Below are 24,235 nucleotides of genomic sequence, written 5' to 3'. Positions count from 1 at the left end.
TTTCTACATTCAGACCTGAAAAGTATTTATAAGCAATGTGTCTTTACCCTCCAAGCACTGAGCCACGGTAATTTGTGTTTTCTAATGTGGGTTTGTGTGTAGGTTTTGTTGTTTGTTGTGTTTTTGTTTTGGTTTTTTTTGGTGTTTTTTTTTGTTCATTTGGTTTTTGTTTCTTTAGGAGTTTTTTTGGTTGTTTTTTGGTTTTATTTGCATTTTTCCTCTTGAAGACACCACATAATGTTTTATAGTCAATGCTGACTTAAATAATATTTTGAAATCTGAATTTACTTTACATTTAGAAATAAGTTAAAAACCACCCTCAGTGATAGTCTTGTGGAGTACGAACAAAGTGATTAAGCATCAATTGCTGATTTAATTAATACATGTTGCATGATAGTTAGCTTCTCTAATAAATGGGTTTATGGTCTTTCAGCTAAAAGGTAAGATAAATGCTGGTTTATGTACTTGTAGTTTTTAGTACTCCAGTGGTCATTTTCAGTTCAAAATCTGCATGTTTGTGTTGAAAATCAGAATACAAACAACAGCCATTTTTTTCCTTAACTTCTGTCTCTTTTTTTCTGTGGAATAGAGGGACTAGGAAGAGCAGTAGACAAGAGATAATATCAGACTTTTCAAAAAATAAACTAGTAAATTTGAAACTTCTTTTCTTTATTAGTGAGAACTAGTCTGCTTCACCCTGATGCCTTTAAATAACCTTTCCTGTAATGTTCCTGTCTCACCTGCAGCAATTAGACCGTGAGATAAGAGGGATTTTTGTTTTGGAAGTATTTTCAAAAAGACAAGAATCTGTGGTAAAAATTATCCTTGCTATTTCATATTGCCTCAAGTGTATAGATACCTAGATTTAATAGAAGCTTCAGACATGTCTGTTACCGACCCAGACAGAGGGGATATTATTAAACATGTCTTCACACTGAATTTCATTAATTGTTCTCAGGTGTCAGAATCAAATGTATGGAAGTTTGTGGTTTGGGCCCTACTTCCTTCAGTTTTTAAAGAGAATGATAATGATGTTAAAGAGACTGATTAATAATAAAGTACTTCAGTCATATGAAATTATGTATGTAAGTAAAAAAAAAACATTTTAATTTACAGCTTCATATTCTAAAATCACTTTGCCAAAGAGTTCCAAAAGTTCAGTTGTTGAAGAGGGCAAGTATATATGTGGTTTCAACGGAATAAGTAATCAAATGAGGTAGTGCAAAAAATTTACTTAAAATGTACAAGAAACACATACTTTACACTACAAATAGGTGGTTACTTCCAGTGTCCTACAGAATTAATTGTGCATAAGTTCCAGTAATGAAAAGAAAGCTACTGCATAGTTAGATGGAAAGATGAAATTAACAAATCAATTTCTCCATGTATTTAAGAAAAAAAATCCTCAAAAAATGATTTGAAAGAACAATTTTACAAAACCTTTAGCAAGCAGCCATGTGTATAAAATGCTAAATAATGAATCCTAAAAATGTAAGTAATTTAAAAAGAGAAAAATTAAAAAAAAAATTGTAATATACAGTGGAGGGTTTTTTTAAGATTATTTGATATAGAGTATTCATATTAATTTTGTTAGTTTCAAAGTTTTCTCAGTGATCCTTAACTCTTAAAATGCTCTATTTGCATGAATGCTGTGAGATAGATGTGTTACCAGCTTGTGGTGTCCAGAGCTTTGAGAAAGCACAACGTTCAGTAAATGCTAATAAGACTGTAGTTGTCAGGACATCACTTTCTTTATCTGGTTTTGCCTTCTCAGTTCTGTAACTACCCTCCAATCAGTGTCTTTTTGTTTGTGGTATTAATGCCTGTGCTTGGTCTGAGCTGAGAATGAGATGTTGGACCAAGCCTTAGCAGGGTATTCTGTGATTTACTGTCTGCTCCTTAAAATCTTGCAGTCTTCCTGTGCCAACATTGCTCTTGCCTTTTTGGCCACTGGGAATCTCCAGTACCTCTTCCAAGACCTGGGCCTCATTGTGTATGTGTACACCTCTTGATGGTCTCCATTTGAAGTCTAGCAGATGGTGATCTCTGTGGGAAACAGTCCAGAGTGGGAGAAGGCATGGAAGAGTGTTTGCCTAAATAGTTATTGGCCCATTGTTTTGAGTGTAGGAGGGATGCAATTACAGAACTGGAAAAGGAATCTTTCCACTTAATTTTCATGAAAACTTCCAGTACACTCTTCTTTTTCTCACCCTCCCTGCAATTGTCTTGTGTAGTTCTTAATGTTGTCACAACAGGTTTTACCTCAATTTTGTAAACACCAAGGATGAACACTGGCATCTTCCTTCATTTGAGCATTAGGATCCATTCAGTTAAAATGGTTTTATTTTGCAGTTGTTTCTGTAACGTCTTAAGGGTTTAAAAACCTCTAGAATGAAGGGATAGGTAAGCAGAGAAACTTTTCATTACTGTTTGCTCTTCTTCAGTGTTCTCTTATGAAAGGGTGATGTACATTGCCAAGTACAAGCAAAAGAATGATTTTATTTTCTAATTTGTAAGTGTGGGAAAGACAGACTTTAAAAAGTGTGTCTGTGCTGTAAAATCTGTTAAGCAGCTGTATCGTCTTACAATTTTAATGAGCTGTTGTAACAGCAGTGAATTTATGGGAAACTACTTGGTTGAAAATTAGTATTAGCCACTAATTTCTTGCATTATTATTTATGACTGAGAAAATAGCTTTGAAAACTTAATAAACCTGTCTTCATTATTTATGAAGTTTTACAGTATTTGGATAGTTGGCTCATTAAGCAGCCCTGGTTTTCAGGTTAGCGAAGATATATAAATGTCAGTTTATTCTCTTAAAAGTTGTCTAAGGGGTCCCTGTTGTCATGTCTGTGGGAAACAGCACACAAACAGGAATTATTTGCTCTTAGGTGCAATGACTGTATATGTCCATTATTCCTGTATAATGAACTGTTTTCTCTGGAGAAACAGCAAGTATTTTCTTTTTTAGAAACTATTTTCCCCTTCCTGATACATCCTCAGCTTCCTATTACAGTGAGCTGTGTTTTCAGTATTGCTAGTGCTTTTTTACATTTGGGGTGCATCATGACTTAGTGAATTTAAGAATGAGCTCTGCCATGAAGTTAAAATTTGTATTAATGCAGTGGTTTTGCTGGATGTTGTATTTCAGGCTGTTTGTCAGACAACTGTAAAACACTATTTGTATTGACAAACAACATTAGCTTTTTCCTGTTCCGAATTTCCTGAGCATATGCAACTCAATTTCTGTTTAATATTAGTGGTTAAATTATAGATCTGGTATCTGTACATCTTTTTGGGGCCATCTTCCAGTAGCAGCTGTCTAGCTGTGGAGCAGAGTTTGGTTTTTTTAGATAAAACTGAAATTCAGCCTTAAAATTACAGGACCTTTAGTGTGTTTCTTAGTACAGTATCTTAGTGATAAAGGTAGGAAGTTCAGCACTCTTGGAGTTTGTTTCCCAAATGGTGAGATGGTGGTCCCTTTTGCAGAGGCACCTCTTAATGATTTAATAGGGCTTCTCAGGCTGTTGAGAGTTTGAGGATGAGAAATAGAGGCTTATTTGTATAGGGGGGAAGTGCTCTAAAGATCAGTTTACTAACAAACAGATCATACAACCAAGAGGTTTCCGTTCAAGGCTGTAAGCTTGTGTTCTTTGTAAATGGAGATCAAAAATGATTGGTTGAGGAAGCTGAATCAATGAAGTATCCATTATGAAATGATTTGTTATGAAATTATGAAAATTTGAAGACAGGCAGTTCAGTTAACCACAATATCATAAGTCACTTCATCCTCTCCTTCACTCAAGGTCAAAAAATTCAAATGGGAAGGCTACATACAGCTTACTATGTTTTATAGAACAGCTTTCCAATATGTAAAGGGAACTTGTAAGAAATAGGATTAATTTTACTGAGGTCTTTAGTGATAGGACAGTGAGTGATGGCTTTAAACTGAAAGAGAGTAGATTTAGATTAAAGAAGGTATTCTTTAATGTGAGATTGGTGAAGAACTGGCACAGGTTGCCCAGAGAAGTGGTGGATGTCTCATCTTGGAAGTGTTCAAGGCCAGGTTGGATGGAGCCTTGAGCAATCTTGGATGGTGGAAGGTGTCCCTGTTCATGCCAGAATGTTGTAACTAGATGGTCTTTAATGTCCCTTCCACCCCAAACCATTCTATGGTTCTGTGAAAGTACATACACTTTTTTTACACTTACTTTTTTTTCATTTGGGTGTCTGTCATTTGTCGTAGGGAGATCATCGCAACAAGTTTTTATGAGACTGTTATGAGACTGTCTAGTGTTTCAATTTCCTTGGACCTTTAAGTATAAGGAGCAGTTAGAAATGCAATTTTGCTACTATTGAACTATCAGTTTCAGATTCCCAAAATTGTAATAAAACTTTAATTTATCCTTTTTTTTATTATTAATATGCTGTAGCAGTGCATTAAAGCTTCAGACTGTTAAGAAGTTGTATGTTTTGAAGTGCAGTGCTTTTGTTACATGTATTGTAAAGGTCACACCTGCCCTAAACAGTTTGCACACAGAACTGTAACTGTAACATAAGCAGTAGAAATGGCAGTGAATAGCAGTAATATTATCAGACGGGATATGGGCTTGCTTATGGGATGTAATAGCACAGTAGGATTACATCTTGTAACCTTGTGTGAATATGCAAAATGAAGTCTCTGGCTGTTCCAGAGGTGTGATTTTTTGTTTATTAAAAAAAAAAGAAAAAAAAAAAGAAAAAAAAAAAAGTCTGAACTTTAAGAAATTAAACTTTGATTGTTAGTTTTGTAGCTGTCTTTATGGATTTGTACAGCTTTCAGGCTGCACCTGTTTACTTGTGTTGGACTGGATATGGAGTCTTAAATTGTGTATAGTGTGCACTGAGATTCTCACACAGAAGGAGCTATAAAAGTACAGAAAGTTACTGTGTCTTTCAGATGTTATTTGTTGGAAATAGGTAGAATGTCACGTGATTACTGTGATTAACATACCTTATTTTTTTAATGTGATTGAGACACGTCTGTCTCACTGATGGGATGACTGCTAATCTGAGCCATCTGATTTAACTAATTCCATGTTTAATCCTTCTGAAACTTGTAGTGAAGAAGAGGAGGAACTGGCACAGGCATGACTACACAGAGCCAGATGATGGCTCCAAACCAGTGCAGGCTGGAACACGGACCTTTGTTAAACAGCTGCGGGCTCGCTCTTTCCCAAGGTACAGAACCTTCCACGTATTCTGGTGGGGAAACAGAGTGAAATGTCATCTGAGTGTGCCTTAGAGGAAGTGACTAACATTTCTCTGCTTCACATTGTGAAGGTTGAGGACGACTTTCTCCTTTAGAATTCTTTCCAGTGCATCCCTGTTTCAGATGGATGCATTTGCCTTTTCATGCAGTAGCTTCCCCTGCTCAGTTTTGCACTGGGATGGGTTGTCTGTTGGGAGTGCTGCAGGGTTGTCTGAGAGGTTTTGAGTTTTGGGGTGGGGTTTTTTTTGTTTGGTTTTGGTTTTGTTTGTTGGATGTTTGTGCTCTTAGAATATTGCCTGTCTATTCCTTTAGTTCAGGAGTTGTTCTCAGTTTCATAGAACTTTCACATGAACTGGTAGAGTCTACCTATTCTTGCATGCTTTAGAAGAAAGTGGAGAAACATGATTAAAGTATAAGCCTGAGTTTGGTTGGCTATCTCACTGGAACATAATGACTTAAAATTCCTCAGAGCAGCTGGTGGTTGTTGTTAGTAAAATGTACTTTAATGCTTTCTCTGAGAATTCCTTTTCCCCATCCTTATAAGTTACTCTCTTCAGTCATACAAAGGGACTATGAATTTCCAGATAATGCATTACAGTAAAAATTTCTTTGCTTGTTGAGGTTGTTTCCTTGGTCTTTTAGTTAAATGCTTAATAAAACAATACTGTGAGTTTCTTTTTGATTCAGATGTAGCCATTCCCATCTGTGCTCCCCCAAACTGAGACTTTTTTTACTTCAGTAGTGCTTGGAGGATGCTTTTCTGCTAATACTCCGTCCTTTCTTTCCACCAGTGCTGATGAAGTAATTTTGAAAATGCATGGAAGCCAGTTAACACAAAGATATCTGGAGAAACATGGGTTTGATGTTCCCATTATGGTTCCTAAATTAGATGGTCTGGGACTCAGACTTCCTCCACCAACTTTCTCCGTTTTAGATGTGGAACGCTATGTGGGTAAGAGTCACTCTGGAGTACTTATTAAAATGATCCTGTCTGTAAATTAAAATAAATACTTGCTAATATTAAAGTATTAAATACTAAATTATTATAAGAGCTTCCAGAGTGCTAAATATTTATTGTAAATTCAAGACTAGGAGAGTGTAAAATCAATGCTATGGTTTGGAGTGTTTTTTTCTTCTCCCCCCCCCCCCCCCCCCCCCGCCTTTTTTTTTTTGGTGTGTCTGTCTGTTTGGTAGATGTGTTATAGGACTACAGCTTTATGTCTCAACTTTCAAACCTGTTGATTTCAGTGCAAGTTATATGTGGAATACTGAAGTTTTTTTCTGATACATGTAAGCCAAGGATAATGGGAATTGAATGAATCACTCTTAGGATTAATAAATTTAATCATTGGTTAGGCTATGACAAAACTTATTTGGACTCAGTGTATTGGCCTTCCTGAAATTTTGCTACGTTGTCATCCTTTGCCCAGGAGAGGCTTCCCAAGAGCCACTTCTTTCTTATCATCTCTCTTACCAGTCTGTAATTGTGCCAGCCTCATGTAAGTGTTCAGAGACTGAGCCAAGTGCAGCAGGACATTTCCTGTAACACCTGGTACAGCTGAGAGTCTGAGTGTGTTCTCATGATCACCTTATGTAATGATGTGTGCTGAAAGTAGGTTTTCTGAGCATCAATATTGTACAAAGGCACCAGAATATGCAGTGTTGACACCATTGTGATGATAAATAGTAATGTGTGTTCTGCCTTAAAGAGTAACGATCATGGTGATATTTCTGAATCTTTTTTTCTGGATTATTGCCTCTTTGGATTCAGATAGAAACTTGACTGTCTCATGCTGACCTGCCTAGTTTTCCAGTTCAGGTTAAAAATTGGAATGCCACATATTTACCTTCCTATTATTGAAATTAAAAATAAGAAAATTGAATGAGTACTATTTCAGCTGGAATTTATCAAGATGATACAAACATAGAGTTTTAAAGTGATTATGTTTATAATGTACATCTAGGCATGTTTCCAGCATTCCAAAATGAAGTGTCAAATTTGGCCATTGTGTAACTAAAAGGACATAAACCAATTGCTGTTATAGTGGTGATGTTAGTCCTTCTTGGCTTGTCTAGTTCCCTAAATGTATCACTTCAGAACACATGGTATGTAACTCCCTCTTTATTGTCATCAGAAATGAAACACACCTGTGATGATTATTCAGTAAATTACTGCGTGCTTGCAAGTTTTGCATGTATGTAAGGAAGATGGGGGCTTGATGATACTTGATAGGAAAAGTGAGGAAGAAATCTGCCTTGGTAACTTTCTCCATGCTACTCTTTGCAATTGCAGCCATAAATCCTTTTTTTTTTTTTTTAAACAGATGCAGAGATTCTATACTACTCTTTTCTTTTTGGTTAACCACAGGAAAGAGCATTTATTTTTAGAGTGTTTTCAGTTCTCTCCTTGGTTGATTATAGTAATTAAAGTTAAACCTAATAAAAAGTTGGTTTATACTGATCTGTCTCTCTTCCAAGAGAATAATGATAGTAATGGAGTTTTTCTGCAGAAGTGTTTTGATAAGGATTGGAAAAAAGCTGATTTTCTCTTAAATTCCTGAAATGTCTTTTATCTGTAATAGCCTTAAGAGAGTCATCCTGTTTTTCACAGGTGGGGACAAAGTGATAGATGTCATAGATGTAGCAAGGCAAGCAGACAGTAAAATGAAGCTCCATAATTACATTAAATACTTCACAAATCCTGACCGACCCAAAGTATTGAATGTGATCAGCCTGGAATTCTCAGACACAAAGTGAGTATTGACTTCAATTCCTTGAATGTAGGAAGTGGTTTTCACTAAGCTGAGCAATATGTGTAGGAATATAATGCCTGTAGTGGGAAAGACAGGAGGAGGTGTATTTTATGTAGACAGCTACTCTCATGTAATGTGGGTATAAAACATATTTATTAGTTCATAAGTTATGTCTTTGTAGGAAGCTGTCATTTAAAAAGAGGTGTGCTAACTCCTGCTTATATTAACAGATCTTTTTTGTTTGTTTGTTTTTTAAAAGGATGTCTGAATTAGTGGAAGTACCAGACATTGCCAGAAAGCTCTCGTGGGTGGAAAATTATTGGCCAGATGATTCTGTCTTCCCTAAGCCTTTTGTTCAGAAGTATTGCTTAATGGGTGTCCAAGACAGCTATACAGATTTTCATATTGATTTTGGAGGAACATCAGTTTGGTACCACGTTCTCTGGGTATGAATGCTGCTTGATTTACAGAATCACATAATATCCTCTGTTGGAAGGAGCATTGTCCAAACACTTCTTGAGCTCTGTCAGGCTTGCTGCTGTGTCCACTTTGCTGGGAAGCCTGTTCCAGTGCACAGCCACACCTTGGATGTCTATGACTATGTGAAACAAAAGTTATTCAGTGGGCAGCCTACTGTTGTGGCATTATCACCTGCATGAAATTTTGGGCTTGCTGTGCTAAGGGAGGAGGTTGAAAGTTAATTACTGATCTCTGGTGTTGCATTTTTATGCTTTTATTTTACTATGCTGTTGGTGACTTGTAGACTGTAATTGGTTGACTGATCACTTCAGTAGAGTTGTGGGTGATATAGTGAGGTTTTAGCAGGAAAAAAAAAATTGGATGAAAATCATTGGCATACTCAGTTTTTTATTCTCACAAATTTGACCATGTGTACCTCATAGAAGAGGCAAAGTAGTTTCATCCATTCATTTTCTCCTTTCTCCTTTGGTGGGTGTGTGCATATCCATGAATTGTTTGTAAAAACTGGATTTTTTTTGTATTCCAGTGAAAAGTTGTCGTTGATTTGTTTGCTTCCTTTAAATCACGAGACACCACCTGTTTAATATGCTGCATCCAAGCTCTTGGTGAATTGCATTTGTGACACACTGCCTAAACATGCCATAGTGGGAAGATGGGATACTTTACATTTAGGTCAATCTGTTACTTCATTAGGAGTGACTCAGAGGTTGTAGTGTACCTTTAGGAAAACATTAATTTATTTGTTTGGTATATTTGTTTAATAGGGTGAGAAGATATTCTATTTGATCAAGCCCACTGATGAAAATTTAGCTCTCTATGAGTCCTGGAGTTCATCTGTCACCCAGAGTGAAGTATATTTTGGAGATAAGGTTGACAAGTGTTACAAGTGTGTTGTGAAGCAAGGACACACTTTATTTGTTCCAACAGGTAAGATTTTACACTTGGTATTAGGACTTTGCAAGTTTAATCACCAGGAATTATGAATATTGTAAAATGATTGCATTATCAACATTTGGTATCCTCTAAAGTTATGGATAAGAGAGAATTGTAAAAAAAATAGAAATTTAGATTTTCAAAACAAATAATTAGCTTTTAAGATTGCCTGACAGTCATAACAATTATCAGGGAATGAAAGGGTATTTGTTATCCAATTGGAATTCAACAAATTAAAGTTGGTTTTGATTATCAGGGAAGTAGTTCCGATTAATAAAACACAGATTGTTCACTATTTGTTAAGTATTCAGACTGAATTCTCACCCTTATTTTATAAGACAGTGTTATTTTTACAGATTTTAGTACTGCAAGGCCTACTAAGCCTAATTATTACAAAAATCAAATAAACTTCTTGTGCTGTAGGCTAGAGTATTAAGAGTACAAGATGGGTGGATATTGTGGTTTGCTTTTGTTGTGAGAAATGCCAAAACAATTCTTTAATAAAAGAATAAAAAACAGAAAAATGGTTCAAACAAAACACCTCACCCTACACAAACTCCCAAATACCATAAGCTTTCAAGTCTTCAATAAATCAAACAATATTTTGCCAATAAAGTGACTGCCAGGTTCTGGTATTTTTGCATATCCAACCTATCCCTATAAATACTTTTATAGGGATAGGTTGGATATGCAAAGTATTTTATTATTGAAAATTTGTACTGGGTGCTGTCTTCTTTTTTTTTTGAGCAGAAAGAAAGCTTTAAATACATGGAGCAGGAAAATGGTTTACAGTTCTAGTTCTGGAAGAAGCTTTGAATATGATGATCAGTACATTATTCCATCCTGTATTTTCTAGACTACTTCATTTTATTCATAGCTCAGTTCTGTACCTGTGGGATTCAGTGTTTGCTGTTCCAGTAGTTACAGTTTGCAGAATAAGTACTACCTGATGAGGCCCTCTGTGTGCTCTTGACATTCCTGAACAGCCAGAGCTTTTAAAACCATGTATTTCCAGCAAGAAATAGCATTAATTGTCCATGTGTGGAAGTCCATAGATCTGTGAACAGAGAAAGCAGAATTACAGAATGTAGAACTTTATTGTGACTCAGAAAATAGTTACTGCTTTCTAAGTAATCAGCTGAATCTGAGCCATCACTGTAATATGACCATGAAGAAAGTGTCATCAGATGATAATTTCTCATGTATACATGTATTTCAATGTGTTTACACATAAAAAGGTACTTTCAAATATACATGTGCATGTATGTGTATACACACATATGTAGTCTTATCCATATGATGGAGTGCAGCAGAAGAAGCTGTAAATTAAACTGGCTTTCAGGACAGGTGTTTAAAAAAAATGAGAAATTCTGTAAGAATGAGGAAAGACTGAAAAAAAATCCCCTGATCTCTGGTGAAAACCACTTGTTTCTGCTTGCACTGGTGCCAGTGGATGTCATAATTATTTTATAATCTTGGAAATACGTTCAGAGTAGTTTTCTGATCTAAAATTAGTCTTTCATGTAGGTGAATAACATCTACTGGGAGGCTCTTTAGAGTTATTTAAATATTATTCAAGATATTCTGTGTGGTCTACACCAAATTTTCATTCCTTGTTATGTAGACCTGGATCAGAAGTGCAGCATAAAAATAGCAAGCAGGAATGAAAAAAATTAAAATCTTAGGTTGATGCAGATATGCTGTGAAACTGCTCATTGTTTGCTGAATAGGGCATAGATTTAATGCTAGTTTGTAAAATGAAGCTCCACAGTATAAATTTCACAGATAACTATTTTTAATCAGGCAGCTCATGTAATGTAGTTTTTTGTGTGCTTAGTTGAATTTCCTAGTATTTAGCTAGATTGATAGCGTAATGTTGGCCATGCTTTACAATGTTGAATAGTGGATTTCTTAAGGACAATATTTCAATTATGTGACAAACTTTATAGAGTGTCTAGATTGGGTGTTAAACTGATCATAATTTCACTGAGAATGGCTGTATTTAGAATAATTTATAGGACCACTTCTGAATTCCTATTTGAGAAACTTCAGTATTGCTAAGTGATTTTATGTTGTGCAAACAACTTCAGAGTAGTTTTCTGATCTAAAATTAGTCTTTCATGTAGGTGAATAACATCTACTGGGAGGCTCTTTAGAGTTATTTAAATATTATTCAAGATATTCTGTGTGGTCTACACCAAATTTTCATTCCTTGTTATGTAGACCTGGATCAGAAGTGCAGCATAAAAATAGCAAGCAGGAATGAAAAAACTAAAATCTTAGGTTGATGCAGATATGCTGTGAAACTGCTCATTGTTTGCTGAATAGGGCATAGATTTAATGCTAGTTTGTAAAATGAAGCTCCACAGTATAAATTTCACAGATAACTATTTTTAATCAAGCAGCTCATGTAATGTAGTTTTTTGTGGGCTTAGTTGAAATTATTTCCTAGTATTTAGCTAGATTGATAGCGTAATGTTGGCCATGCTTTACAATGTTGAATAGTGGATTTCTTAAGGACAATATTTCAATTATGTGACAAACTTTATAGAGTGTCTAGATTGGGTGTTAAACTGATCATAATTTCACTGAGAATGGCTGTATTTAGAATAATTTATAGGACCACTTCTGAATTCCTATTTGAGAAACTTCAGTATTGCTAAGTGATTTTATGTTGTGCAAACAACACAGTTACTGTAAGCAACATGTGAATACTGAAAGACATATAATTTTGTTTTATTTTTTATGACTTGATCTTTTATTCAGTATATTTTTCCATTCTTGAGTTGTTTATATTTGTGGATTGGAGTGAAAACTTTTGGAATTTTTACTTGACAAGTTGGCTTTGCATCCTTACCACCCCCTCCCAGTGATAAATGTTTTAAGCTTAATTATTTCGGAAAACTACAGTTCCATTAGATTTCTGAAAAACTGTAGTTTACAGGTTGTTAAAATTACTTGTTCTTAGCACAGAATACAAATCTGTTTGCTTTTTTCCTTTCAGGAACAGCATTTTTACTTATATGCGTATTTAAGAACAGTCTTAGAATAATTCATACGTACGTATTAAGTTTCACAATTTGTCATTTTAGGCTGGATTCATGCTGTGCTCACATCTCAGGATTGTATGGCTTTTGGAGGAAACTTTTTGCACAACCTCAACATTGGCATGCAGCTCAGGTTAGTCTCAGCCCTTCCTGTACTTGTTCCCCAATAAGTAGGATATTCTTTTCATAAAGATTTTTCTTCATGCGCTTAACCAGGATCAAATTGGTACAGGCTCTCTAACAGACAATAGTGGCATTTTCAGTTAGAATGTATCAAGCACATTCTCTTGTTTTACTTCTGCAAAGTTTGTTTCAAAAGCAAAATGAAGGCTGTGCAAGAATTTAAGTGACTAAAAGGAGGAAAAAAAAAGAAAAAAAATTCTACTTTGGAGATTAGTATAAGTGAGTAAAACAAAAGTAAGCAAGCCCAGGTGTGCAACACTGAGTTGAAATGAGCATCCTCAAGTCAGCATTGCTCTAAGGGCAGCTGTATTTAGTTTTTGTCCAAGATGTAGAGCTGTCTTCTAAACATATTGTTTTTATTTATTACAGTGGAATCCCGATAAAATTCCATCTGTTAAAAGATCACACATTGGGTTTGTATCCTAGTTTTATGAAGTCCAACTTTATTCTTAGAAGTGCCGCAGTCAAACTTGATAAGGTCAGAGCCTGAATGAGACCAGAGTTCAATCTTGTCTGTGGTCTTGTTGGGGTTTAACTATGTGGTACTTGACTTCTTTTATTTATCATGGCCATGGTTATTTTATTTCATTTTATTTTGGACATTGTGTAAATTTGAATGATTACATAGTTGAATAATGAATTTGATAATTAAAACATTCATGCTTTGTAATATTTGCATTTATTCAGGTGTTATGAAATGGAGAAGAGGCTAAAAACCCCAGAACTTTTCAAATTTCCTTTCTTTGAAGCCATCTGTTGGTTTGTGGCCAAAAACTTACTGGAAACATTGAAAGGTAATGCATGTTTTATTTTAACACATGCACATATACCTGCTTTTATAATTCTTTTTCTCTTAAGTGATAATGGACCATGGCTTCAGTTTTTCTCCCAGGCTTCTTTCATGTAATTTAAGATATTTGAATATCCTTTGATAGCCTTCACTTTAATCAAAGAGTTCTATGAAATGATCCCCCTAACTTATATCTGTGAGTTTCCTTTGGTGACTTCACAGCCAAACATAGAAGTTTTCTTGCACTTCTATAATTTTCTTTGACCTTTCCAGTCACAGTGCCTGCTGTCCTCTGCTGTTGGTTGTGGAAGGAAAGATGCATCAGTTCCTCTGATCTGTGTTAAATCACTTCTATCAGTGTTTATCCAAGAGGTGTCTCAATAGCCTCCGGTTCTTAACAGTTGCTGTTCTTCTCCAAACTTCCTCACCCATTCATTAATTGCTGTAATTGTACCCCATATTTGTGTTTGAGAGAGTGCCTATCTGACTTCACCTTTTTTGCCTCAAGTATCTTGCTGTCTGCCTGTTGTGTTTAATCTTAATAATACAATGTATTTCAAAGGACAGAAGTCAACCTTCAGAAGAGGCTGCTGAATTAAATTTCTGTTTTGGAATAGATCAGAATCCCATGTAGCTTTTTTTAATGTAAAAACAGTGCAAGTTATTGAAAATTATCTCTTCTCCTTTCAGCAAATCAAAACATTGAACAAACCTTGATTCCTAAATGAGCTTGAACAAACCTTGATTCCTAAATGAGCATTTAAAGTCTCACAGTGACCCCAGAGCAGCTCAGAAATTTTACTAAACAGAACAAACTTGCAGTAAGCTTTTCCTTCCAAAAAGAGTATTTTTATCTTGAAAGCTTGCTTTGATTTGTCTCATTCATGTTTATTTAATTTAATTTACAAACTCGTCAGAAGACATAGGAACTGTGTTCCTGCTGGAAAGGCACACATATGTTTCTGTGAGATCTAGCTAACTATAAGCTGTGTCTGTTCACCCCACTCTTCCCTCTCCCCTTTTTATCCCATGACTCCTTGAGTCCATAGGCTATGAGTCTCTTGTGTCTTAGGGAAGGGCTGTGAAGCTTATTCTCATGTTATGTTTAATCTTTGGTTTAGCAGATGTTTTGTTACTGAACAACACTATGACCTATAAACATCACAAAAAATAAAAACTGGTGTTTCCATAGCTAGGGTGAAGTTTATATTGGATTTTGGCATCAAGACTCATATGAATTAGGTGTTTGCTAGTCAGAATCCCTTGTTTTATGAATAAAGGATGATGCCAGTTCACTTTTGTGGGGTAATGGTGGTGTCCAGCTTTTAGCAGTACTTTTTAGGAAATTCAGGTCAGTGAGCAAAATCAGCGCAATATGTTTTTCTGCTTTGTTTTATAGAATGGTAACAGGGTCACAAACATTTTGAATCTTTTTGTTGACAGAAAGCGTTTCATGTTAAATATTATTGCATTCACCTAAATATTTTTCTTAATTCTTGGGGTTTCAATATAGGCAATGTGTGCTGTTGTTCATGTATGCTGTACTCATTAGTGTGAATTACTTTTAGTTCATGCAGTTGTTTCTATTGCATCTAAAAGATTCAGCCTGTGGTACTCCATTGTATTATTAAAATTTTATCAACTGAGTTAGCTAATGGGTAGGAAGAATTCTGCTGCCACTACCTCTCATAGCCTTTAACAAGTAGGAGGCTTTTGAGAGAATAGCTGTTTACTCACAGAACCTTCCTTTTTCTGCCAGCTTTCTAATACATAATCCATAAGAATGGTGTTTTATTAGTGTATTTTTTAAGGGGCTAAAATGAGCCAAATGGTTCTAGTGTTGATCCATTTCCTATTGACAAGTGAAAATATTTGTCAGGAACATGAAGAGAGGTTTTAATCTACTTTTAGCTGCTTATGGAGGATTTATCTTTTCCCTTCTTTTTTTTACCCCTATGAAGCAAAAGAGGGAATGAAAAAGAATTGCAATCAGTTGGGAACACCAACTTCCGTAAGAAGAGAAGGTTCTGAAGCAGAGTGCTTTCCACCCCTTTGATTTTGGGAGTGAAAATGATGTAAACCATGTGAGGGAGAGCTGTGATAATGCGAAGGGTGACAAAAATGTTTGGGAAGTGGAAGTATGCTAGTGTGAGCCATTTGCATATGTATGGGGATAAGCAATGCAAATTCTAATTTAGAGATACATCCCACATCCTGCTGGTCCCCTTTGACTAGAATATTTCTCAATGAAATAAAAGTGATTTCTGTATTTTAGATCTGGATTCTTTTTCCCTAAACGACCTTTAGTATGTTATAAACTAACCCTAATTCATACAAGTATAAGTTTAAAAAAGGAAGGTTTTCTATAGAATCACTCTAGGGTTGGATTTGGTTTTATTGTGGTCATTCTTGTTACAGTATGCACATAAATGCAGCATGCCATGTTTCATTTGCTTGCACAAATTTTCCTTTAGTTTGTTGTTGCACAATGGCAACTTCATTGTCTGAAGGGTAGGTATCATTCTATTTTCTCTCTTGATGTGTTTCTAAATTGGTTTCTGTATCCTTTTTAGAACTGAGGGAAGATGGTTTCCAGCCTCCAAGCTATTTAGTGCAAGGAGTGAAGGCTTTACTTACTGCTTTAAAATTATGGATGAAAAAAGAAGTACGTATAAGTGATTTTGTTTGCTATTTTGGTGACCTGTGTTTTGATTTAAGACTAAGTGAAGGTCTATGCCCTTTTAAAGTCTAAGATTATTTTTATCTGTTTGTTAATGAGTACTGAAAAAGTCTATTGAAAATATGTACTGCTGATTTGGGGAAGAATCATAATGACAATTTAATATTCCATGATTAGTCACTGAACAACGCTATGACCTGTAAACTTCTTTAAAAAAAACCCTGATGTTTCCATGGCTAGGGTGAAGTTTATATTGGATTTTGGCATCCAGAGTCATCAAGACTTATATTCCAATAATCATGATTCCACAATTATTCCAAGTCTATTAGGCCATTTAATAAGCTCAAGTATTATAGCTGATTGAGGTAGAATCTTGCTTTACCTCAGGATAGGATAAGAATGCCAGAGGGTAAGGTGATAAGGTGGGGAATTTTCTAGGAAATGTGTATATGCAGTCAGTTAGTCCTCATCTGAGGCAGTGGAGGGGTGGAATGCCATGGTATTTTTTATTTTCCTTTCATATCAGTAGTGTGGAAAGCACATTTTAGCTACACCTGCTGAACAGTCAGTTTAGATTCAGATTGAGGAATATTAACTTCAGTTGAATACTCTCCTTGCTCAACTTTGGTTGACTCTTGTAAAATCATAAGTATACTGTCAGTGCTGGCTTTGCTGGTGCTCTTTTCTCCAGGAAAACTTGTTTTGCCACAGAGCTGGGTCTGATCTAACTCCATGTGTTTTTTCATGTGCTTGTGCTAATAAACCCTCTTGGAACCAGTGCTCCTGGGAAGTGCTGTTCACTGACAGGCACGTTGATTCTGACTGAGGGTATTAATTCTAGTTTGTTGCTGCTTGTGATATTGCACTGTTGCAAGCCAGACTTGAACTGGCTCTTCATGTCCACAAATTCTACTTTTGAGGGAACTTACCATGTAACACGTATGTTTGATGTTATGGATGATATTGCACAATGCTGCCTCCAACAGCATGAGCTCCGTGGAACTGAACATGAGGTGCAAATGCAGAAGTGGTTTTTATGTGTGGAATGTGCTGGGGTCCAGCTTGTGTAGCATTACTGATGCCAGATGAAACTCTGCTGGCCCTCTGAGTTGGTTCTCCAGTGTTTCTTGGTCTCTGCTGTCCTGGATGAAGGCTTGTTAGTGAGCAGTGTTGCAGTTTACAGGATGTCGGGCCTACGCTGTTGAACCACGTGTGAATCCAAGCCATCTTTGCATCTGTGGCATGGATAATAAGCAAGCCAAGTGATCAGGCTACTGAACTGAGATCAAACACAGCCTGTATAAATCCTTGTTTTGATTTTCAGTTGGATTAGCATTCATTTTTTCTAGATTGCTGTAGTGTAGTATTGTAGCATTTGTGTACTCCCTAGTAGGTCATTAAGGATTTTGATTCATGTGGAATGTGGTAGGTTCTCTACTTCTCTGTGGAAGAAAAATCAATTGCACTTGCTGCATTCTGAATGCTTATTAATGAGACCTTTGAGTATTCCTAAACCACTGGATGAGCAGACACACTTCCCATTGGGAGGGAAGTGCAGAGCATCAGTGATTCACCCGCAGTGTTGGCTGCTGTCCACCAGCTATCATGTTGCATACCTTACATCCATCTTCTCTGGCTACTGCTTCATCCTTGAGCCAGTCCTGCTATGCAGCAGACGGCGTGTGGTGGGTTTGGAGCTGTAGGCAGGTGAGGACAGGAGGAGCTTCGTGTGTTGCAGTTTGATGTGCTCATGCTGAGGATTTCAGACAGTTCCTGAAAAATGGCAAATACATGCTCCTCAAATGAGAACCCTTCTCACGAGCTTTCACATTTGTGTCATGGAGTATGTCTTTTAAACATAGGTGAATAGAGGATTGTTTTTTTGCCTTTTTCTAGAGAATTTCAAACTCATCTTCTTTTGAGACAGTGAAGTAGGAAGGATTGAATAGTCCTAAAATGACCAATAACTTGATGGAAAAATTATACAGTTTAGTGACAGAGCTGCTGTTTTCTCCGGAGTGAATGTGTAGAGGTGTGATACATTCAAAGAATGAACAATGGTAAATAATAGCAGCTGATTTAATCTTCCCTGTAGAATTAGGGGCACTGAAATGAATAATCTTGTCATGATTATATGTTGGTGTTGGGTTTTTTTCGGAGAGGGAAAAGCATTTGTTTTAATGACTGGGAGGAAGCCAGGTTCAATGAAATGCACATACAATATTGAATTGCTTCTAGCAATCATTTTGCTGTTGAATCTCATTTTTGAAATGTGGGTAGCTGAAAGTGTTTGGGATGTTTTTCCATTTAAGTAGTTGATTACAGGAATTCGTGGCAGTCATTCTAGCCTGTGTGTTAAGTGATGTTTTATCTGTTTAATTCTAACTAGAAGTGTTCTAAATGGACATTTAAACGACATAAAAAGTATTTTTTTCTGGATCTAACGATAGAGTGTTTGGACATTTGTTGTGTGTGTATATATATGAAATCCGTCTCTAATATCTCTAATATTGTTTCAGAGGATTAAAGCGAACATAAACTCTTACAACTGCCTGCATTTTTTATAAGGAATAGGAGTTTTTTTCTGAGTTGCATTTTTCAACCTTCTAGATTTTAAATAAGCTAAGAAGGTAATTTTTAAGAAATGGGTATTAGGAAGATATCTAAAAATCTGCATCTTGGTTACTCATGTTTATTCTTGCGATTAAATTTTTGTCAGGGTGAAATTCTCTTAGTCTTAAGGTTTTTTTAAAGTCATGACTAATGAATATCAGAGTATTGCTCTATACTGACCATGATAAAGGGAAAAAAGGTGATTACTGTACTGAGGATAAAAAAAAATTAGGTGGTTGTCAGTATGGCTTTCTGTTACCTCTTTTTTGCAATCTTAGAGACCCTGAGGAATATCTACTGGCTGCTAAAGCTTGGACTGGAAGCTACTGCATATGTATATCAGTCCTGGCTGTTTGTCATTATTACATAAATGAATCTGGTTTTTATTTTACTTTTATTTTTTCCCCTTGTAGTTTTGTTTGTTTCATATTATTTCTGCTTTTATCTGGGGAAAAAAAACCCCAAAACTAAGTATCTTTTCTTCCCCCTTTGCATACAGCTTGTAACAGAACATGCCTTTGAAATTCCAGACAACATTAGGCCTGGGCATCTCATCAAAGAGCTCTCTAAAGTGATTCGTTCTGTAGAGGTAAGAACAGAGGCAACCCTACGTAAGTCTTCAGAAAATAAATCTTTGAATCAGGGAACTCCATCATAGTTTTGCTTCTGGTTGACAATATTCACCTTTTAATTTATTTACCATTTATTTTATTATACCATTAATAATAGAACATCAAGAGGAAAACTGTTTGGAATGCTAAGCTATGGGTATTTCAGATAAAGAAAATGGATAATGGGTGCTTTATGTATTTTTTGTTGATTTTTAGATTTTAATGGTGAAATTTTTTGTAGTTTAGTATTTCTAAAATGTTGTTACTTATAACTACTTAAAATTATTATTAATGTGTTGTTAAAAACTTTAGTTTGATATTCTGCGCATATTCCATTCTCCTATCTACTTGTTAGTTAGTTCTGGTCCAGTTGTCATCTCTTTTCCTCATTCCTCTGTTTTGTGGCTGTGTGTTATAGTCAGTGTGTTACAGTCAGTGGGGGAGGGTTTCATTTTTTTTTTTTTTTTTGTTGCTTTCCCATACCAGTGTTTTGCTCCTTTATTCTTCAGTGGTTATTGATTCTTGAAAAATTCTCACATTTCCATGTGAAGAGAATGAATCTGAGGGGATGTGATCTGTGTACAATACATGTCTATCCTGTGCTGCCTTCCTGAATAAAACCACGTGTTTTTGTGGCACTGCTCTTGTGGAATAGCATAAAACCCTTAAATGCAAAAAAGGGTGCAGTAGATCTAAACTTTGTACATCAAATCTGAATGAAACATGTAGTTATTTCTCTAAAACATCTAAGAATTTTCCTTACATAATTTACATTTAATTAGATGAATAAGAAGCAGTACTTAAATATGTGGATTTATTTCTCTGAGACTATTCTGAAAATTGCTTTTAATTACAGGAGGAAAACAGCAAATTAGTTAAAACTCAGGGAATTCTTGGTGTGTCTCCAACTTCACGATCTTCACATGAAACAGCTTCCCCTCACCACTCCAGACGAAGGGTGAGGAAGCTGCGAGACCATGCTACCAAAACTCCTTCTAATCTGGACATCCTGGAACTTCACACTAGGGAGGTGCTGAAAAGGCTGGAGATGTCACCATGGGAAGAGGCAAGTATTGAATTATGTGCAAGGAAAAACAAAACCAGAGTAGTTTTCTGATCTCTGTTGAAAATGGTTTTAAGATGCGTAAGAATACAGACTAGAACTCTCTGTCATATGAAATATGGATAGATTGCTTCAGAGTACATGTCAAATGTAAATTGCTTTGAGCTGAGAAACTTCTGCTTAAGGCAAGTTACTTTCCATTATTGGTGTTTTGCTGTCCTTTAAATAAGTTCTGAGATATTAATATCATTAATATCAATAATATTAATATCAGTACCCAGTCCAGGAGTTGCTGTAGCAGTTCCAAGCCCAGTTTCTGGCTTCCCTGAGTGTATTGGTATTTCTCCAAAGGAAACGTAAAAGGAGTATTGTAGGAAAGTAGTATTTGTTTCAGGTGCTTCCGGAGAGTATAGATGATTCAAGGAAGGAGAAGGTGCAGTCATCTCCTGAAGTTCTTTACATCCAAACATGTTTTGTCTGAGATTTTTTCAGGTGGTTATCCAGGTGGTAACCATCCTAGTAGTGAATTTAATCTTTTATGGAGTGCAGAATAGACAATTGAGCTCATAGGAAGAAATAATAAGGAAAATTGCTTTTACTTCTTTAGGATATCACAAGCTCAAAACTGAACGGGAGGTTTAACAAGCCCTCTTCTACAGTACCTGAATGGAGAACAAAAGACAATGATCTTCGCCTTCTGCTGTCAAATGGAAGAATAATTAGGTATAAAGGATTGCTTGTGGATATTTTTTCCTGGTCATTATGGTGTGGAGTATGCTAATTGTTAATATTTCTATTTTTAGAGCTCTTAAGTTCTTACCAGTAAGAGTCTGCTTAGGAATACAGAAGAGTGTCTGTGTCTGCTGTCCTCTAGTGGAACCAGTTAGGAAGTGAAGAGGAAGGGATTCTTTGCCTGTTCCTTTGTTAGAGCATTTCATTCACTTGCTTAGTGGGGTCTGTACTGAAGGGCATGCTTCAAAATACAAGAAGTCGTTTTGTATCCATCTATAAGAATGCTTCTCAGTAAAAGTACTCTGATGTTAAACTTCATATCTTTATGGAAATGACAGTTGTATAAGAAGTAAATGGGAATACCTGCAATTCAGAATTAAGAGATGAGCATAAGAGAATATTACTATTATATCTTGAGAGTGTGTAGTAAATAATGGAAGGAAAATGGTTGCTTCATGTTTTTGAGAGTAAAAACTGACTTCTTTTTTTTTTCTTGTGAGAAGAGATGAGAGACATCCATTTACAGATCGAAGTCTTTACACAGCAGACAGTGAAGATGAAGATGACAGGACAAGGTCAAAAAAACCAGCTGTGAAGGTAGAAGACCAGCCCTCAGGATTTGAAGGAGAAGGGAATGCAGATGCCCAGAAACCACTGAACAGTAAGAATGTCTTCAAGTCCTATCAGTTGAACATTTTGATGGTCTCAATGAGGGTCTAACTACTGTTTGTAATATTTCAGTCTAACTAACTAAGTATATAGAGGATAAAGAAATAAATCAGAGCAGTAGTATTTAGAAGTTACACAAAACATGTGTTAAATATCTGTCTACTGAAGAAGCTAACAGGATAGAGATGAAAAGTAAAACTCACCTTTTTATGTTAATGCTGTCTTGAATGCTATGGAGACCATTTTTCACAGTGGAGATTTAATTGGTGTTCTGGATGAATATTTTTTACTCTAGGTCTGCTTCATAATGTAAGAATGCTGATTGGATTTTTTTTAAAACCAAAATATACCTCACTGTGAAAAGCTTTTATCACATCATTTCACTGTAGAGAATGAAGTACTCTAGGTCTGCTTCATAATGTAAGAATGCTGATTGGATTTTTTTTAAAACCAAAATATACCTCATTGTGAAAAGCTTTATTACATCATTTCACTGTAGAGAATGAAAGATTATAATGCATAGCTAATTTTAAACCTGGCAATTTCGTAGTTGATCATACAATTTTGTATGTTTTACTAATGAATTACTTTATTCCATACAAGTGAAAAGACATAATGTAACACTCATAAAATCTTACACATTCAACCTTTGTAATCTGCAAGGTTAGGAAAAAACTTAGGTTATCTGTAAAACACTTCAATTCCACTTTCCAGTGCTTTAAACCACCCTTCACTAATCTTTAGTGGTCTTTTGGTAGCCTCCTGCCAAGTGTTCTGCAGCCATGACCACTAGTGTATTGCTAGTGTATTAGTAAAGTATCAATATTGAATGCCTGTTGCCAATGCCTGTTTTTAATAGCTCTTACCTGTGTGCAGATAGAATTAGTCCTTGACATAGGTGTTCAGCTCCCTGCTTAATTATAAGTCACATCCATTCACAGTAGAGCTTAAAGGGGCTCAGAAGGTGTCTATTATGAAACTGAAGTCAACACTTAAAAGATGGTAAGATTCCTCTGGAGACTTCCAGTTCCCTGAGTTTCCTGCACAGTAGACCACACCATTTGACTCTGCTGTCAGCCTGAATAAAATATTTTATGATTTTCATTAACAGTGCAAACTATAATCCCTGTTGACTGTGCTTCCATATGTTACAGAGGACAGTATTTAAAAACCTGCACATGAGCGAAGTCTCTCTTGGGTATTCTTGAAACAGGGCAAACATCTTGTTGAGTGAAGGCTTACTGTAATGGTTTTCAACTTCCAAAATTAAACTAAGTAAATCAAACTAAATTTTGCACTTGAATCAAGATTAAATCATACAGAAAAATGGTAAACTTTTCTTCAAAATTATTGCTCTTATTTGATACAGAATGAATATGGCAGTGAGTATCCAAATGTATTAAATGTATTAAACTTAGAACTGGAAGTGAATGTTGAGATTGTTCTTCCAAAAATTGAGCACTCAGCGCTAATGGTGATATTTTTAATTGAATATTGAGCATCTTCATACTTCCCGGGTGTGTGTTATGTGTGATTATTTTACCTTAACTGAGACTCTAGAGAGAGAGGGGGGAAGGCATTGTCCGCAGCGAATTCCGGAAGAGGAACTACCTGTTCCTAGAACAGCTGCCAACTTTGGTTGTTCTTACTGGGATTGAGGCCAGGAGGAATGTCCACAGACAGATGCCTTTAAACAGATCAAGCTCTATCCAGCTTTGTGTGCCATGCCAAGATCCTGGTTTTAAATGGTGACCCAGTGTTAGCAGAGGGACAAAGATCAAGTGCTGTCCTTAATTGAGCAAGATACTTGGTGTGAATGAAGGGAAAGTGGTTTGAGATCTTTCTTAATTCACAGTGTCTTAGACTGATCTCACAGATAATGACTACTCTCATTCACCCAGTTTGGGGAATATTCCTCCTTGTCTCTGGAGGCATACAGAGCAATATAGTTTCTTGGGAAAGATAGTAGTCCAAAGGAAAGTTCTTTTGATCTCTAAAATTACTTTTCCTGTATTGTTCCTGCTCTTGCTTATCCTAGAATCTTATTTGCCTTTTTGAAATGAGCCAAAGGCATGAGTTATAATTAGAAATCCCTTGGGTTGTTTTGAGCTGCAGTAATTAAAACCATTCATTTATCATTATATGTTGAGCATTATGTTATATAGCTTAATTTCCTATACAGTGGTGTTGCTCTTTTAATGTTCTTGGATATTCCTCATGGTTCTTTCTAATACTGTCTTAAGTTTGGTTAGTCTTCTCTAGCTTTTGGTCCCAGCTGTTTAATTTACTGACTTTCTGGTGACAAATCTCTTGTTGGCTTTCTTCTGACTCTAAAAGTAATATCACTGTGCAGTGTTTAGAAATCACTAATATCCCTTCAAATATATTTGATGCCTAATTGTGATCTTTGCCGCAGTCTTCAATAGGAGC

The 24,235-nt window shown here is 35.9% G+C and overlaps 1 protein-coding gene across 3 annotated transcripts in view; it reads left to right on the top strand.

The window, feature by feature from the left end:
• The window catches only part of KDM7A (lysine demethylase 7A), a 63,331-nt gene that overhangs the window by 27,705 nt on the left and 11,391 nt on the right, over nt 1-24,235 (top strand). For all 3 annotated transcript variants that reach the window (XM_041398475.1, XM_041398474.1, XM_041398476.1), the window contains 12 exons: nt 5,103-5,220; nt 6,043-6,203; nt 7,863-8,004; nt 8,264-8,450; nt 9,249-9,411; nt 12,510-12,597; nt 13,335-13,441; nt 16,011-16,102; nt 19,230-19,319; nt 20,198-20,407; nt 21,012-21,127; nt 21,640-21,797. In XM_041398475.1, coding sequence (XP_041254409.1) covers nt 5,103-5,220; nt 6,043-6,203; nt 7,863-8,004; nt 8,264-8,450; nt 9,249-9,411; nt 12,510-12,597; nt 13,335-13,441; nt 16,011-16,102; nt 19,230-19,319; nt 20,198-20,407; nt 21,012-21,127; nt 21,640-21,797 — 1,632 coding nt within the window. The remainder of the gene's footprint in view (nt 1-5,102; nt 5,221-6,042; nt 6,204-7,862; nt 8,005-8,263; nt 8,451-9,248; nt 9,412-12,509; nt 12,598-13,334; nt 13,442-16,010; nt 16,103-19,229; nt 19,320-20,197; nt 20,408-21,011; nt 21,128-21,639; nt 21,798-24,235) is intronic.

The sequence above is a fragment of the Onychostruthus taczanowskii genome, unplaced genomic scaffold (assembly GCF_017590055.1).
Source record: "Onychostruthus taczanowskii isolate IOZ18803 unplaced genomic scaffold, ASM1759005v1 scaffold15, whole genome shotgun sequence".
NCBI classification, from domain to species: domain Eukaryota; kingdom Metazoa; phylum Chordata; class Aves; order Passeriformes; family Passeridae; genus Onychostruthus; species Onychostruthus taczanowskii.
Note: the sequence above shows the minus strand (reverse complement) of the source record. Positions and strands in the feature narration are given on the sequence as shown.